Below are 14,639 nucleotides of genomic sequence, written 5' to 3' on the forward strand. Positions count from 1 at the left end.
CATTGAGGACTCCGTGTACGTCACCTTGAGCATTGACGGGTGCTGGGGCATGAGGGGCATTCTGCGAAGTCGGAGAAGCTGGCCCATAATTAGTGACAGGTGTACGGGAGGACTGGGTTTGCTCTACGATGCGTGGAGCTTCCAAGTTATTGTTTGTTTGAACACCTCTCCGAGTGCGTACACCGGTAGCATTACGACCATGAGCACCCCGAGTGACATGACCACTAATCTCTGGAATTGGCTCCATTACTCCTATAATAAGTTAAAGACAATCATTGGTTAAAGTCAATCAAGGGACCTAATACACCTACAGGCCCTAGACCATGCTCTGATACCATAAAAATTGTCACATCCTGATTTTTTTTTTTTTTTTTTTTTTCATATATTTTCACACGGGCCAAATAAATAAACATCACTTTATTCATCATCTATAACCATTTATTACAATTCATTTATTCATCAAATTACAAATAGAAAAGTTAACTTCAAGAGTCATCCAAGTGGCTCTACCTAGCGGTAGAGGAATGTTCGCTCTCCACTGGAATCCGATTTAGTACTAGAGGGAGGCTGCTCTGAAAATCAAAAACAAAGAAAATTCAGCAACGCTGAGTAGGAACCCCAAAAGTCAAATCAAGATAAATACATGATCAAAATTCAATCAATCATCCCATTGGCGTATATCAAGTACCCGAAGGAGCACTCCCCCAACAGCGGATGGAGAGGCTTTATCCTACGGGATGAGTTTGTGTTCTCCCAACAGCGGATGGAGGCAAACTCATATCACACTCCCAACAGCGGATGGAGTGGTGTCCCACACCCGCCAAAGTGGGGACACGTTCCTCCCAACAGCGGATGGAGGAACCGTCCAGTCGCCACGTCTGACGACCCGCTAATCCCCGAAGGGAATCGCCCTACCTGCTCTTGGCAGGAATATAATCTCACACTGGTCATATCCATTTCGGGATGAAATAACATATTTAAAACATCTTTTTCAAAAATCATCAATATCAAATAATGTAAATTAACCTTCAATTGACTTGAACTCTAGTTTAATCGATTCAATTGAACTCGATTTACTAGAGCCTAACTGAACTGATCTCTAATCCTTATTTAACTGGTCTGGAACCACCCTAGACTAGTATAATTTAGACTAGATTAAGTTCAATTTAGGTTAAACTAACTTGAATAAGTCAATCAATTCGGAATCACCCTGAATCGATCTAGACTAATCAAGTATAGTTTAATTCAATCAATATTTGGGCTCAAGTTCAACAATAATATTGGGCTAGATTGAGCCAGTCCATCTATTGGTCATGAGCATTATACATGATTGAGCATGCATTACATAAAACTGATCCAGCCTTAGCCCATGGACTAGTCATAGCATATACCCATTAACAACATATATGAAAACATAATAATGCATGAAGAGAAAAGTTTTAATACAAAGAAATAACATTCTCAATTTGACTAGAAATCATAAGACATTAAAAGAGGGACTAGGAGATAAGTTTTTAACACAAGGAAATAGCTTTCTAAATTCAAATAAAAATCATGTTTTCAACACATAAAATTTCAACATATTCTAGTCATATTTTAAATCATTCAGAATAATATATTTTAAAATTCAGATCAAAGAATATCAAAAAGGGATTTTAGATAACATATTCTAGTCTAACAAGATTTTAATCCAGATAAGATTAAAGATAAACTGTAATACAGAAAATATATCATATAAAACATATACCTTTTTAACATATTTAATTCTACAATAAAAACCTTAATCATGGGTCAGAGAATATTTTGAAAACTTTAACTGACTACTTTAATACAAAAAATTTGACATTTAAAGAATTGATACACATTTTTCAAACTATAAAACTTTCAACATTTAAAGAATCAAAATAAAAGCTAAAACTTTTAAGAAAGATAGGGAAACCTACCTCTTGTCAATAGGGTATAACTCCTCGTTCTCTTGTCAACAGCGTGTAACTCCTCGTTCCTCCCGCTGCCAGGCTCGACTAGGTGAGGAACGAAGGAGAGAAATCCCTCCCCTTTAAATAGGAGGAGGTGAGCCTCTATTAAGGGAAATAAATTTTAATTTTCGTATTTATTTAATATAAATTATTTCCATTTAATATACTACCAAATATGATATCATCATATTTGGAATACTTACTAGTTATTTCCTTAATTCATATCAACAAATAAGGAAGTAGATTAGGATTTCCCAAGGAAGTAGATTAGGATTTCCTTAAATTATAATAACAAGTAAGGAAAGAAAATCAATTCTTAACTTAAATATTTGATGTGATTACAAATGGAGTATATATGCATTAGATCTTAATTTTTAGATAATGGCAAAAGGACCAATGGCTCAAGCATGTAATTTTTTGAATGAGTTTTTAGAGATATTTGAACCAAGACATAATCATCAACTTGAAAATTCTTGACTTGTATATTAGCAGCAAGTTTATAATATTTATTATTTAGGTTAATTTTATGTAATTTCAACATGCAAATCATGAATATGTTGAGCAAAGGAGTGGGTTCGTTCCGAGGCATAATAGTTAAGCAGAATACGTGTAAGGTCAATGGTATGTTGGATTTTCTGTAAGGATGACAACTCATTAGTAATTTCGAGGGTATGATATTAGAAAATTTATTTAATAATAATTTAATCTTAGGAGTTAGATTAGGAATAGTGTAAGCACTAAAACTTTTTTTTAGCAACGATGGCAATACAAAATTTATTATCTAGGCTTCTTATTTCAAAAGATTTAAGATCTGAAGTCCCATGATAATTGGGGTTTGTAGAAGAGATTTAAGAGTTCTTATTTTTTTAATAGTTTTATTGGTTGTAAAATAATATTTTTATCTTTGTATTGAAAGATATAATGTGACATCTATTATGACAATAATGATACTGAAATGGAGATAGAATTAATAGTTGAATGAGTTGGACGATTGATGATTGGGTTAGGATTATTACTAATAGTAGATATTTTGGTTTGATAAAGTTACTTGCGGCAGATTGAAAAATAGTTTTATTGTCGAGAGATTGAGAAAATACTTAACCTATTGGATAAGGTTTGATGTACTTCTCAATCTCAATGGTTTGTCGGGATGCTACCGGGTATCAAAAAAACTAAGGGAGACTTCTTGTTGGATGTCAAACCTCAACCCATTAATAAATATTTAGATTTGATCCTCTTCTGTTTTATACATAAAGAAAAGTTTCTCAAATTGGGCTAAATACTTTGTCACATTAGAATTCAACTATTTAATATTTAATAATTATTCAACCAATTAGCTTCGAAAGTAGATTGATAAATATATTTTCTTAAGTTTTTATTTTATTACTTCCCATTGAGTGATGAGAGGTTCTCGATAGTGTTCAAGATTATGTTGGATATGTTGTTAGTATTTCCGCTATCTAACCAATCGGGTCAAACCAATTATCAAAGTTTAACACATTCTCTTTTGACTCTTCTAATCATTTCTCGTATATTGTTAGCAAATTAAACGTATTGACTAATTACTTAAGTTTGTAGATTTTTAATAGGTTCTAGGAATTTATCAAAAGCTTGGTTATCAGGAATTATTAGAGCATGATCGTGAATATGTCATATGAGTAGACCTAAGATTTATTTGAATTGATGCTTGAGGAGTAGGTAAAATTTCTTAATTTGAAGCTATGGATCATGGAGAATGGACATATTGCTTAACCGACTGATCAACCTCCTTGGAATCATTTTTTAAAATGTTGGAGAGCTCTTAGGACTTGGGTTATATAGTCAAATAATTGATTCAACATTATGTGAGGATTTGTTAGCTTAGTCCTAAGGATGTCTACCTTACTTGGTTAGTTTAAGGATTTATCAGGATTGATTTGATTTTCACTTCATCGAGTCATGATTTTAACTAATGCTATTGACAAATTACCTCTTGGCAATGAGGTTATTAATTATTGCATTGCACAAGGTAGAAATATAATATTTTAAAAAAATTATCACTTTTTCTCTCACTTTTTGTTTTGATTATTTTTTATAATTTTTAAGGTTTTAAATTTAGTGATACTGTAGTTGTTGCCAAAAGAAGAGAGAGGATGATAAATTAAAAAAAAGGGGAGAGAAGCGTTGAAAATCATGATCTATTGAAATATATAAATTTTTTGATAAAAAATATTAGTAAAATTTTTAAAAATTTATCCGACAATAAGAGTTATGAGGTCCACCAATTCCATAAGGACAATCGTCCTAAAGTTCATCTTCACATGTAAAGGGTTGACTTCGGAGATATAAGGTTCCATAAGTAACATTGCTATTGATTGAAGCTACTAGTTGGGACCCAATGAGGTACATGATAGGTTTTTTTTGATAGGCTCTAATACTAAAGAACAAATAGAGAAAAAAAGAATGGAAAAAAAAAGAAAAAAAAAAGCATGAGATTAGATATTAAATATTTGAGAAAAAGACAAATGAAATTAGAGAAGAGAAATATGAAGTAAGTTTTTTTTTTATATGCTCCTCTATTTATAGGGGTTTAGGGGTTTTATAATCAATGAAGGTAATAATTTAAAATTTTAAATACTAAAATATATAAATATATAAATAATAAATGAGTGTACTTAACATAAGAATCCACTTAATATAAAAGGAGTTCTTGTAAATACTAAAATATTTTTCAATCTTCAACATTACTTTTAGAATTTTTAAGTCAACTAATTAATATTTTTTATTAATTTTTTTTTAATTTATAAAACTTTGGTTAATACATCAATTTGACATAAGCATCAATGTTCATAGCTTCTTTCTTTACTGCTCTTGTTTGTGCCGAGTCTACATCAAGAATTGTCATATTGTGGCACGAGGAAATATACTGATAACTTCATTTTTCTTGTTTTCTTGCATGTTGTGGATCCCATAAAATGGCATCGAAGTCATAGATGTGCACAATCAAATTGCTCTAATCTCTGACAATGAGTTGTAAGTTCAAGAGCTCCCTCCCCCTTATCCTTTACTATGGTTATTTAAGGCCAAGTCATGTGATTTACTTTGCACTTCTCTGTGTTAATGACCTATCACTAACATTACTTTGTAGTTAAAACGGGTGCTTGAATATGATAAATAACATATTTTTAACTGTATATTTATACATTCTTTAAATGATGTTGCTTGAATATGGAGACCAGGACTTCACTGAGTTCAAAAATCAAATGGGCTGAGCTATGATTGGCTGCTATGGTCCAAATTTACCATTTGTGGACTTTTTAACCTCAAAATCTACTATTTGTAACCTTAAATGGGCTTGTAATTTGGACATCTTTCATTTTGCTGTGATTTTTGGAGCCAACCAAGATTTATTTTCAAGTTTATCTTAGGTTAAGATGGCATCCGAATATAAAATATTTGAGTTAAAATCTTCTAGGAATTATGACAGGATATGTGTGTAACCGTTATTATTAAATATTTTAATTTAATAATAATATAATTATTCTTATTATGATTCATAATTCATTATCATGAATTTCTTCATTTATTATGATTTAAATGATTTCAGTTTTTTATTTTTTATGCATGAAACCGTTATTATTAAATTGAATATTTAATATCATTAAAGTTCTTAATTATGGTCCAAACATTACAAATTTGAATTAATTCTTGAACGTTATGATTTGGTGATGATAAATGTTCTTGATAGAACATCTATATATATGAGAATTTTGGTCCCTGGGCTCAATCATCTCTTTGAAGCGAAAGACTTTCCTACACCATCTAAAGCGAGAGTTCTGAGTCGAGAAGTACCAAAGTTCAAGAAGAAACCTCTGCAGAAATTCTTGACGACAATGGCTAGAGGTACCCTACTTTGTTTCCGCATCAATTTTTATTATGTTTCTATTATAATGATTTAGAAACATAAGTTGGTTTCAGTGATTTCTTACAATGTGACCCTTGGGTTGAGACGGTGGTTAATGTCTTGAATAACTGAGGTCACGAAGTCGATCTTTTTGCTAGCAATGTCCGACTATAGATAGGTTCTAGCTCTATATGACATATTAGTCGAATGGTGTCTACATATTAGCTAGATGAAGATGATGTGTTAGCCCGGTGTCGATTAGATAAGGTTGTTAGGTTGACAATTGTCCATTAGTCATATTTTTCCTATCGTTTGCTTACTTATACGGACATATGAAGTATGATCGAGGTTAGATATTTGATATATCTAATATCAAATATCCAGTTCGCGACTGCCGCATAAGGAAGGTATGACACTTGTGGCATACGGAGACATGCCGATGACTCGCCTCGCCTCGCCCCGCCTCGCCTCGCCTGTCACCCTTCTATTCTTTGCAGATAGGGCTACTGCAAACGAAGCTGGACCAGACAGCATATTCCATCAAACTTGCTCCCATCCCATCCAGATAGCAAGCCGTCGCATTCAGATGCACAGCCTTCCGCATATATGCCACGTTCAATGGATTCCCACCACAGCCCCAAAATCGATCCAAAGAGCAGCGCACACACCCGTGTTCTCCTCGTTGCAGTGACCGTATGCCCGCTATGTGTTCGACGTAATTCGTCTCGTACGATCCGACGCCTTCGCCTGCAGCGCCCCCACACGCGCCCGCCAGCCATGACGACCGACCACCGTTGAGGCGAGGCGTTGGATCGATGCAGGCGCCAGCTGTCGCACCGTGGGCTCGGGATCACGCGCTCCCAACAGATGTGTGCAAGCTAATACTCCTCCCACTGCTTTCACTGTGCACGCTTTAGGTGTCACACCATGTGGTGGCGATGGTGTCTTGTCTCGGAGTCTCACGGCAAGGAGAAGTCACACTCTTCACATGGGGGGCCACAGTCCAAGCCAATCCTGACTCAGGTACGCCGCAACGGTGCGTCCGAAACGTCTTTTTAGTTGTTTCTTATCCTTAAAACCGAAAATACGAACAAAGAATAAATCATACCCGTTTGCCTTACCCGTCGCCGGGCACTCGGACAATGGTATGTGAGGCTAGCCAAAGCGGCATGCTGTGGGCCCGGCGATGGCCCAGTTCGCTGCCTCCAATCATGGGATGAACCGGGACGGGCCGAAAGCGGGTATATTCCTTACAAGAAGGAAAAGGAAACTCCAGAGAGAATTAGAGGCTCCTCGGTGTTCCTTCTTCTCCTCCTCAACATGGAATCCTCTGTTCCCTTCCCTTCCTATTCGCGATTCTCGTTCGAGTTCCGTTAGATTTTGGCTGGATTCGAGTCCCGGGAAGCTCAAAGATCGACGGATCGCACTTCTACCGAATGCGGCGATTGGTCTCGTGGTGTTTAAAGTGAAACGGAGCAATGTTGATGGCGATGATGAGAGGATTTAGGAGTTGGATCCCAGCGCGGATTTGAGGCCAGGGGTTTCTCGCTCGCGACGGGAGGAGTGAATCGATCTGAGGCGATGGAGGCGGAGGACCTAAGGAGGTGGATGCGGAACGCCGGGGTGGATCTTTGGGCCTTGATCGACACCGCCATCTCGGTGGCCGCGGCGGAGCACCGGCAGGAGCTCCGCGCACGGAGGGATGGGATCGTGCAGCGGCTCTACGCTGCGGGAGACGCCGGGCGGTGCAGGAACTGCGGGTCGTCCGGCGGCGGCTCCGTGGTGCCGCGGCGGGAGGAGGCGAAGGGGAGCAGCAGCTCGGCGGAGAAGAGGGCGGCGGTGGGGGCGGCATCCTCGCCGTCGCCTGAGTCGATGCATAGGACGGCGGCGGCGGCCGAGGAGGAAGAGCAGGATGATCAGAGGACCTATGGCCGTTCGATCGACGAAGAGCAGAGCAAAATCCTGGGCATCAAACGGTTTTTGGACGACCCCGATCAGGTCTGTCGCTTTGCTGCCTTCTCACAAAAACCCCGTCTTTGATTCCTCCCAACACTTGTATTGTTCTTGGAGTTACATCTTGTTTGGTGGAACAGTCGGAAGATTCTTTGGTTAGGCTGCTGCAGAACCTTGCGGACATGGATATCACATTCAGAGCTCTCAAGGTGATGCATTTCATCCAAAAAACGGCTTTTTCTCAGCTGAAAGATACCTCTTTTTCTTCTGATGACTCCAAACAAAGTTGATATTTTTCTGCTGATTACTCTGCAGGAAACTGATATCGGAAGGCATGTGAATGGTCTTCGGAAGCATCCCTCTAGTGAGGTCCGGCGATTGGTGAAGCAACTTGTCAGGTGATGAACCGACGATTCGAATGGATTTCTGTTAGCTCGAGTAAGAAAGAAAGCATCGGATTCTCATCTCTATTTGATGCACAGGAAGTGGAAAGATCTCGTGGACGAGTGGGTGACATCGAATTCCGCATGCGACACCGCGTCTCCAGCAATCATCAGTAAACAACCATATCCGATCAAAACAACCCAAGAAGAAGAAAAAGAAACTCTTTTTGTTTTCGCCTTATCATTCCAAATGCATCTAATTGACGAAAAGCTTGTGTTGCAGCTGATGGAGACTCGCCACAGCAGATCTCCGGAAAGAACAACCAGAACGGGCACCACGTATGAGCTTCCCACTTCTTCCATGTAATCGCTAATCGATCGAGTTCTTCTTTTATTCTCACTGGCTAATTCTTGTTCCATTGCCAGGTTCCAGAATTCGGATACTCACCGAATCCACACGGTACGTGACGGAAATAAGTAAAAGTAAATTAGATCTATGTTTCCGCTAGTTTCTTCATTATAAAGAACACCAAACGTCGATTCGAAGCAGCTGGCTACTTGAGCTCCGAGAGGAATAGCTCGGAGTCCGTAGAACCAAAGGCGAAGTCCGCCATTAATCCGACGAAGACCAACAACACCTCCACCCACGCCCCATCTTCTGCTTCTCCAGCTGTAAAGAATCCACCATCCTTTTTTCCCTTTCTCATTCTCAGTCAAACTCTTCCAAATTTTTCGTCACTAATCTATGTCTCTCCTTATCAGCACAAGGTGAAGGAACACAAGGACAGCTTGCTGGACCCGGAGAGGCTCGCTTCGGCGAGAAAAAGACTCCATGAGAACTACCAGGAAGCTCAAAATGGTAACTCTTTTGCCCTCCCAAACATTGTTTCTTAGAGAACGGAAAGAATAGATCGGTTCTGATGGCTTGAGTTGTGGTGTTGTTCGGATCGGCTGGAAGCTAAAAAGCAGCGGACGATCCAGGTGATGGATATCCACCAGATCCCAAAGCCCAAGATCCCCCGGAAGGGCGGCTCCATGTGGAAGCACTGACTGACGCCAACCAGCTTTTACCTCCCAGTGGCTGTAAACTTCCTGTCTAATTTCCTATGGAGTTTTTGGATTGCCATTTACTCTCTCGTTATACATATAGGAAGCACTGCAAGGAATGCTTTTTCCTGTGCATGAGTGGGGATGGAAAAAGTCTGCTGTCTTTTGTTGAATTGTATATTACTTGGAAAGACAGATGGTCGGAAAAAATGTGAGACTTTGGTTGGCTGCATCATCGCAACGTGGTTGGAAAGGGGAAGTCCACGTCGACTTATCCTTTCTGCCTTGGGAGAATCTTTGCTGTGCCCTTCAGGCCCAGAAGTGGGACGCACCGTCGCCTTTGGGAACTTATTGGGTTCAATCATCTTAGTAATGATTACATTATCAATATCTTCAAAAATAATTATTGTCGATTTTAATCTTTAGGAACTTTAAATGAGTGTCAAATCTCTTTTATACGCTTTATATATATATATATATATATATTGGGTTTTCATATTTATCTTTGAATTTGACAGTAATCGATTAATCATCAAATAAAATCATGCTTGAAACGAACATGACCCAAATCATGGTCGATTGTGATGACCGATGCAATATCTGAGATCGAACCTAAACGTGCTGAACTCTCGTGATTCGAAAGATGGCCACAAGAATGATTTGCTTTTGGTCGAGTTGTAGTCGTGTCTCATCATCACCGGACATGTACACGATACACAAAACCACAAACCGGTCGTGGTTTATCTGATCCTCATCACGAGGTCCAAAACTGGCTGTGTCTCTCATGGGTCCCCTAAATTACGGTCGACCTTATCACCTGCGCCATGTCATTTTTCATGGCTACCCCAACCATACAATCCAAGCGCGATGATTCCGAATCCGAATTCGAATCCGAATTCGAATCCGATACCCGATACTTCTTCATCCGAATCCGATTAGAAGAGAGACCACGTGGTTCCGTCGACACCTCTGTGCGTGTCGTCGCAGTCGTGGGAAGAGTTGAGAGCGCGGAGTCGATGGCGAGCGGGGGCAGCGGCGGGGTGGAGCTGCCGCGGAAGGAGGCGAACGTGCTGAAGGGGCACGAGGGGCCGGTTTTGGCCGTCCGGTTCAACGGGGACGGGAACTATTGCCTCAGCTGCGGCAAGGACCGTACCCTCCGCCTCTGGAATCCCCACCGGGGCATCCACATCAAGACATACAAGTCGCACGGGCGCGAGATCCGTGACGTCCATGTTACCTCGTCCGTCCTCCCTCCCTCTTTCTCTTACTTCCCCTCTGGATCAAAGAAAAGTTCTTGATGTTGTTGTTGTCGCCGCAGGGACAACGCGAAGCTGTGCTCCTGCGGCGGTGATCGCCAGATATTCTACTGGGATGTCTCCACCGGCCGCGTCATCCGCAAGTTTCGAGGCCACGACAGTGAGGTGAGTCCTCATGCCGCCGTCTACTCCTCTCCCGGGACGGATTCCTCCCACTTCGGGCATTAGGGTTTCGTGTATTTGTATTGATGGGCAATCGGGTCGCATCGCGCCTGTGTGATGGGTTTCTTGATTAGGGATTAGGGTTTCGGTGGATGAGCATTGCTCTGTTTCGGGTGCCTCGAAATCGAGGGCTGCTCGCGCACATTAGTCTTCTTCGTTATCACTAACACTGGTATCAGTAAGTTGCCGAAGGAAATGATCATTTTCTAGAGATTGTGTCTGATCGCTTGATCGTGCTTTTCGATGACGTTACCCAATGTATGTTATATCTTTGATTCCTAATTCTTTAGGTGAATGCTGTGAAGTTTAATGCGTATGACTCAGTCGTAGTGTCGGCTGGCTATGATCAATCCGTTCGTGCGTGGGATTGCAGATCCCAGAGTACAGAGCCCATTCAGGTCATCTTCCATGCTCTCTTGCGAGTTGATTTCAGGTTCCACATCACATTTATTCATATTGAAGGAAAATAAGGAAAAAAGAAATCTTTGTTGTTATTGAGTCTTGCACTAAAGCTCGCGCATGAACCTCTCAGATCATTGATACATTTCAAGACAGCGTGATGTCTGTTTGTTTGACAAAAACTGAAATTATTGCTGGAAGTGTTGATGGAACTGTTCGCACGTTTGACATACGAATCGGGAGGTGAGTTTCCCTTGATTAAAAAAATTCCTGCCACATTCAAATTGCATCAGATTGGGTGTTTGTCTAATGATTTCCTCCATTCCGAATGAAGAGAATTAGTTGACAATTTGGGGCAGGCTGTCAACTGTATTTCATTGTCGAATGATGGCAATTGCGTCTTAGCAAGTTGCTTGGATTCAACTCTACGTCTTCTGGACAGGTAACTCTCCAATGTCTCTAATACTAACCTTTGGTGCATGTTGATATGTTTTTCCTTTAACTGTGTTTTCCCTATCTACAACAGGTCCACTGGAGAACTTCTACAAGAGTACAAGGGCCATACCTGCAAGGTCTAAAAATGTGTACACTTGTTTATGTTGATGTCACTTGATCTTTTTGTTATTGTTATTTACTCTGTCACTTTTTAACTGTTCTTCCATCTTGCTTTGTTGATCATGAGACCGGAATAACTATAGCCTTATTAACTGTTATTAGTTTTATCTTGTGCTGTAGTCTTACAAGATGGATTGTTGTCTAACCAACACTGATGCACATGTTACTGGTGGATCCGAGGATGGGACAATTTTCTTCTGGGATCTAGTAGATGCATCTGTAGCTTCAAGTTTCAAAGCTCATCGCTCTGTGGTAATCTTTTGGCTTCATGTTTTTATTTGTTGAATAGTATAGGCCTTACTAAAATATCTGTACATTTTATAATGTAAGAATATACGCTCTCGTTTTTTGATAGCATGGTGATGCATGCCGACCTTATTTCTTGTCACACCTTAATGTATCAATGCGTTAATGCTAGTTCTCTGTGCACGTGGGAATGCATATGATATTTAGTTTACTAATGAATCATCAATATGATGGGCCTTATGTTTGTGAAAAGTCCATCAGACACTCAGAAATCCTCTCAAACAGTCAAGAAAGGTGAAAGGTCTAAAAGTGCATCTTTATAATATTTCATCATGTCACTCTTGTTTGGATGGTTTATGAGCTTGTAGATGTAGCCTATCCAAGACCATTGTTTTAGTCGATAGACGTACCGGAACTAGGCAGCATTGTAAATCTCATAAATGACCAAATGGAAGAGCTAAATACTTCACCATACTTAAATGAGGCTTCACCATACCTCACCGTTGGGTTATATTCCATGATCAATTTACTGTATCCGCCACTAGGTAGATCTCTTCCTCTACCATATGAAGGCAACGGAGTACTGACCAGGCCACTCATTTATATCGTTGGTGGCAAGGATGACAGCATCATGGTGGAGGAAGTGGGTGAAGTGGCTGATAAGTTTGGAGGGTCTAGCGACGACCCCACTACCAACACCACTGGCCTTGGGCCATTGTCATTTGCAACCTGGGCCATCCGGCTGCGGTTGGCCATAGCTGCTGTGAAGGCTGTTGTTTTGGGGGTCGCTCCATCCCTGACCCGCGAAAGATGGTAAGACTCATGACATGGGTCATACACCCACTCCCTGTGCTGCCGAATAGCAGAAGGCTCGTACCACCATTAACCTCTTGTTCAACTTTGAGCCATTTACTAACAGCTTAAGCTATATGGCTTAGAATCCTGTTTCTGTCCTTATGTAAGCTTAAGCTTCAGTCATCCAATTGAAAGTTTCGTAAATTATTCTTGTCAATGTTCAACTGTTTAACATCCTCATAAAATTTTGTCGGAAAATAAGCTCTTTCTATGCTTATTAGGCTGACATCAGACAGATTCTTTATGTTGTTACATAGATGCAGCCTTATGAGACAATGGGTGCTTAGCACTCCTTTTAAGATATGTTTCTCATTTTTGCAAACATATTAGTTGATGTTACAATTGGATCACTAGGAGTGACGTGTGGAATGCTAGATTTTGGTTAGTCTTTTGTGGTCTGTTTTCTCATGCGGTAAAATGTATAGTAATCAAGTAACTTGTCACTGGGATTAACATAATTTACTTCTTCTTTCAGGTCACGAGTGTGAATTATCATCCAAAAGAATGTTGTATGCTTACATCATCTGTTGATGGCACGGTGCGCGTATGGAAACCATGAAACAGGTGGATCAATTTAAGTATGAATCTACTGTTGATGGCACAGTGCGTGTTTGGAAACCATGAATGAAATAGGTGGATCAATTTCAGTATGAATCTAGTGTCCTCTTCTGATATCACTCGTGTGGTTGACAAGCTCAGATCTCACCTTTACGTTCTTGAAGCATGCCGTGGCACTCCGCACCCTTGTTTCTAGATACACTAGGAAGGCGAGGTTTGAACCTATCACCTGGAACACTAGTGAGCTGGTGGATTATTTAACATGATTACCTTGGTATCTTGAGATGCTGTAGAACTAACATAGAAGTAATTGTTTTAATGTAGTATTTATTTCATATACTGTACCTATGACATGCAAAATAACACCATTTCTTCCTTCTTTGGCAGAGAAAATAATCATTGCTTAATTGTTTTCCATCAGGTAACATTACCAACTCTTTCTTTTCTTGGTGAAAGAACATGATCTTTGGTTTGGAGATGAAGCAGGAACTATAAATTGGGCCCTATGTTCTTATATTGGATTCTTTTGTATGTTTTGCATTATCTACAATATAAGTTAGAATCCCTATCCAAGGTTGAACATAATCCATTGCCTCATCAATCTCTCCAAGGTTGGTGTCAGTATACCCCACTGCCCTCACCGAGAACCAGGGAGAAGCAGCCGCCGCTGCCTGTAAGCCATTACTTTTTCCTGCTTTGTCATGCGGTACAGCTTGCCATGGCCCCCTCCTCTTCTAGTGCATCATTCTTCCACCAATAACCTGCCATGTGACTGACTGATCCATTGATTATGTTTATTGCATCACGTAATGTGTGGATCAGTTCACCCTTTTTTTCTTCCTTTAATTTATTAGGGTACTGTTTTATGTGTGTGTTTACTTGATTTGCGTATTCTTTTCGTAGAATGCTTAGGAATTTCCACTGGTTTTCTGCACACAACACGTATTGGTTACATATCCAAGGAAAAGAGTTACTATTTCAAGCATAAAAGAAACCACAGGTTGGACTTTTAGGTAGTCCCAAGCACTTAAATCCACGGCGGAGGAGGAGGAAGACACTACCAAACGATGTGATGGCACCAATCCAACAACCGAGTCTTGTTCTCATTCCAAAAGCCATGGATTGCTTTGGGTGGTGGGCAATACTGGTTAGTGGTTAAGCTTGGATCGATGTGCTACTGCCACAGAAATTATTCATGGATTAAAGCTCAAGGAAGGGGTGAGTAAAGAGCGACGTAATCATGTCA

General features: G+C 40.0%; 2 protein-coding genes across 2 annotated transcripts; both read left to right on the forward strand.

Annotated features, from left to right (window-relative positions):
• The first annotated feature begins 7,012 nt into the window (after positions 1–7,012).
• Positions 7,013–9,474, forward strand: LOC103987693 (probable mediator of RNA polymerase II transcription subunit 26c). Its single transcript, XM_009406073.3, has 9 exons — positions 7,013–7,857; positions 7,953–8,021; positions 8,128–8,210; positions 8,295–8,368; positions 8,479–8,534; positions 8,622–8,655; positions 8,746–8,867; positions 8,958–9,054; positions 9,154–9,474. Exons 1-9 carry the CDS (start codon positions 7,441–7,443, stop codon positions 9,243–9,245), a joined length of 1,044 nt encoding a protein of 347 aa, XP_009404348.2. The 5' UTR covers positions 7,013–7,440; the 3' UTR covers positions 9,246–9,474.
• A 737-nt stretch (positions 9,475–10,211) lies between these two features.
• On the forward strand, positions 10,212–13,768 carry LOC135639980 (uncharacterized). The gene is made up of 8 exons (XM_065154040.1): positions 10,212–10,482; positions 10,561–10,663; positions 11,011–11,118; positions 11,253–11,362; positions 11,454–11,561; positions 11,646–11,691; positions 11,855–11,986; positions 13,311–13,768. The coding sequence occupies exons 1-8, from the start codon at positions 10,259–10,261 to the stop codon at positions 13,392–13,394; spliced, it is 915 nt and encodes a 304-aa protein (XP_065010112.1). The 5' UTR covers positions 10,212–10,258; the 3' UTR covers positions 13,395–13,768.
• Positions 13,769–14,639: the final 871 nt, after the last annotated feature.

The sequence above is a fragment of the Musa acuminata genome, chromosome BXJ3-6 (assembly GCF_036884655.1).
Source record: "Musa acuminata AAA Group cultivar baxijiao chromosome BXJ3-6, Cavendish_Baxijiao_AAA, whole genome shotgun sequence".
In the NCBI taxonomy this organism is placed as follows: Eukaryota; Viridiplantae; Streptophyta; class Magnoliopsida; order Zingiberales; family Musaceae; genus Musa; species Musa acuminata.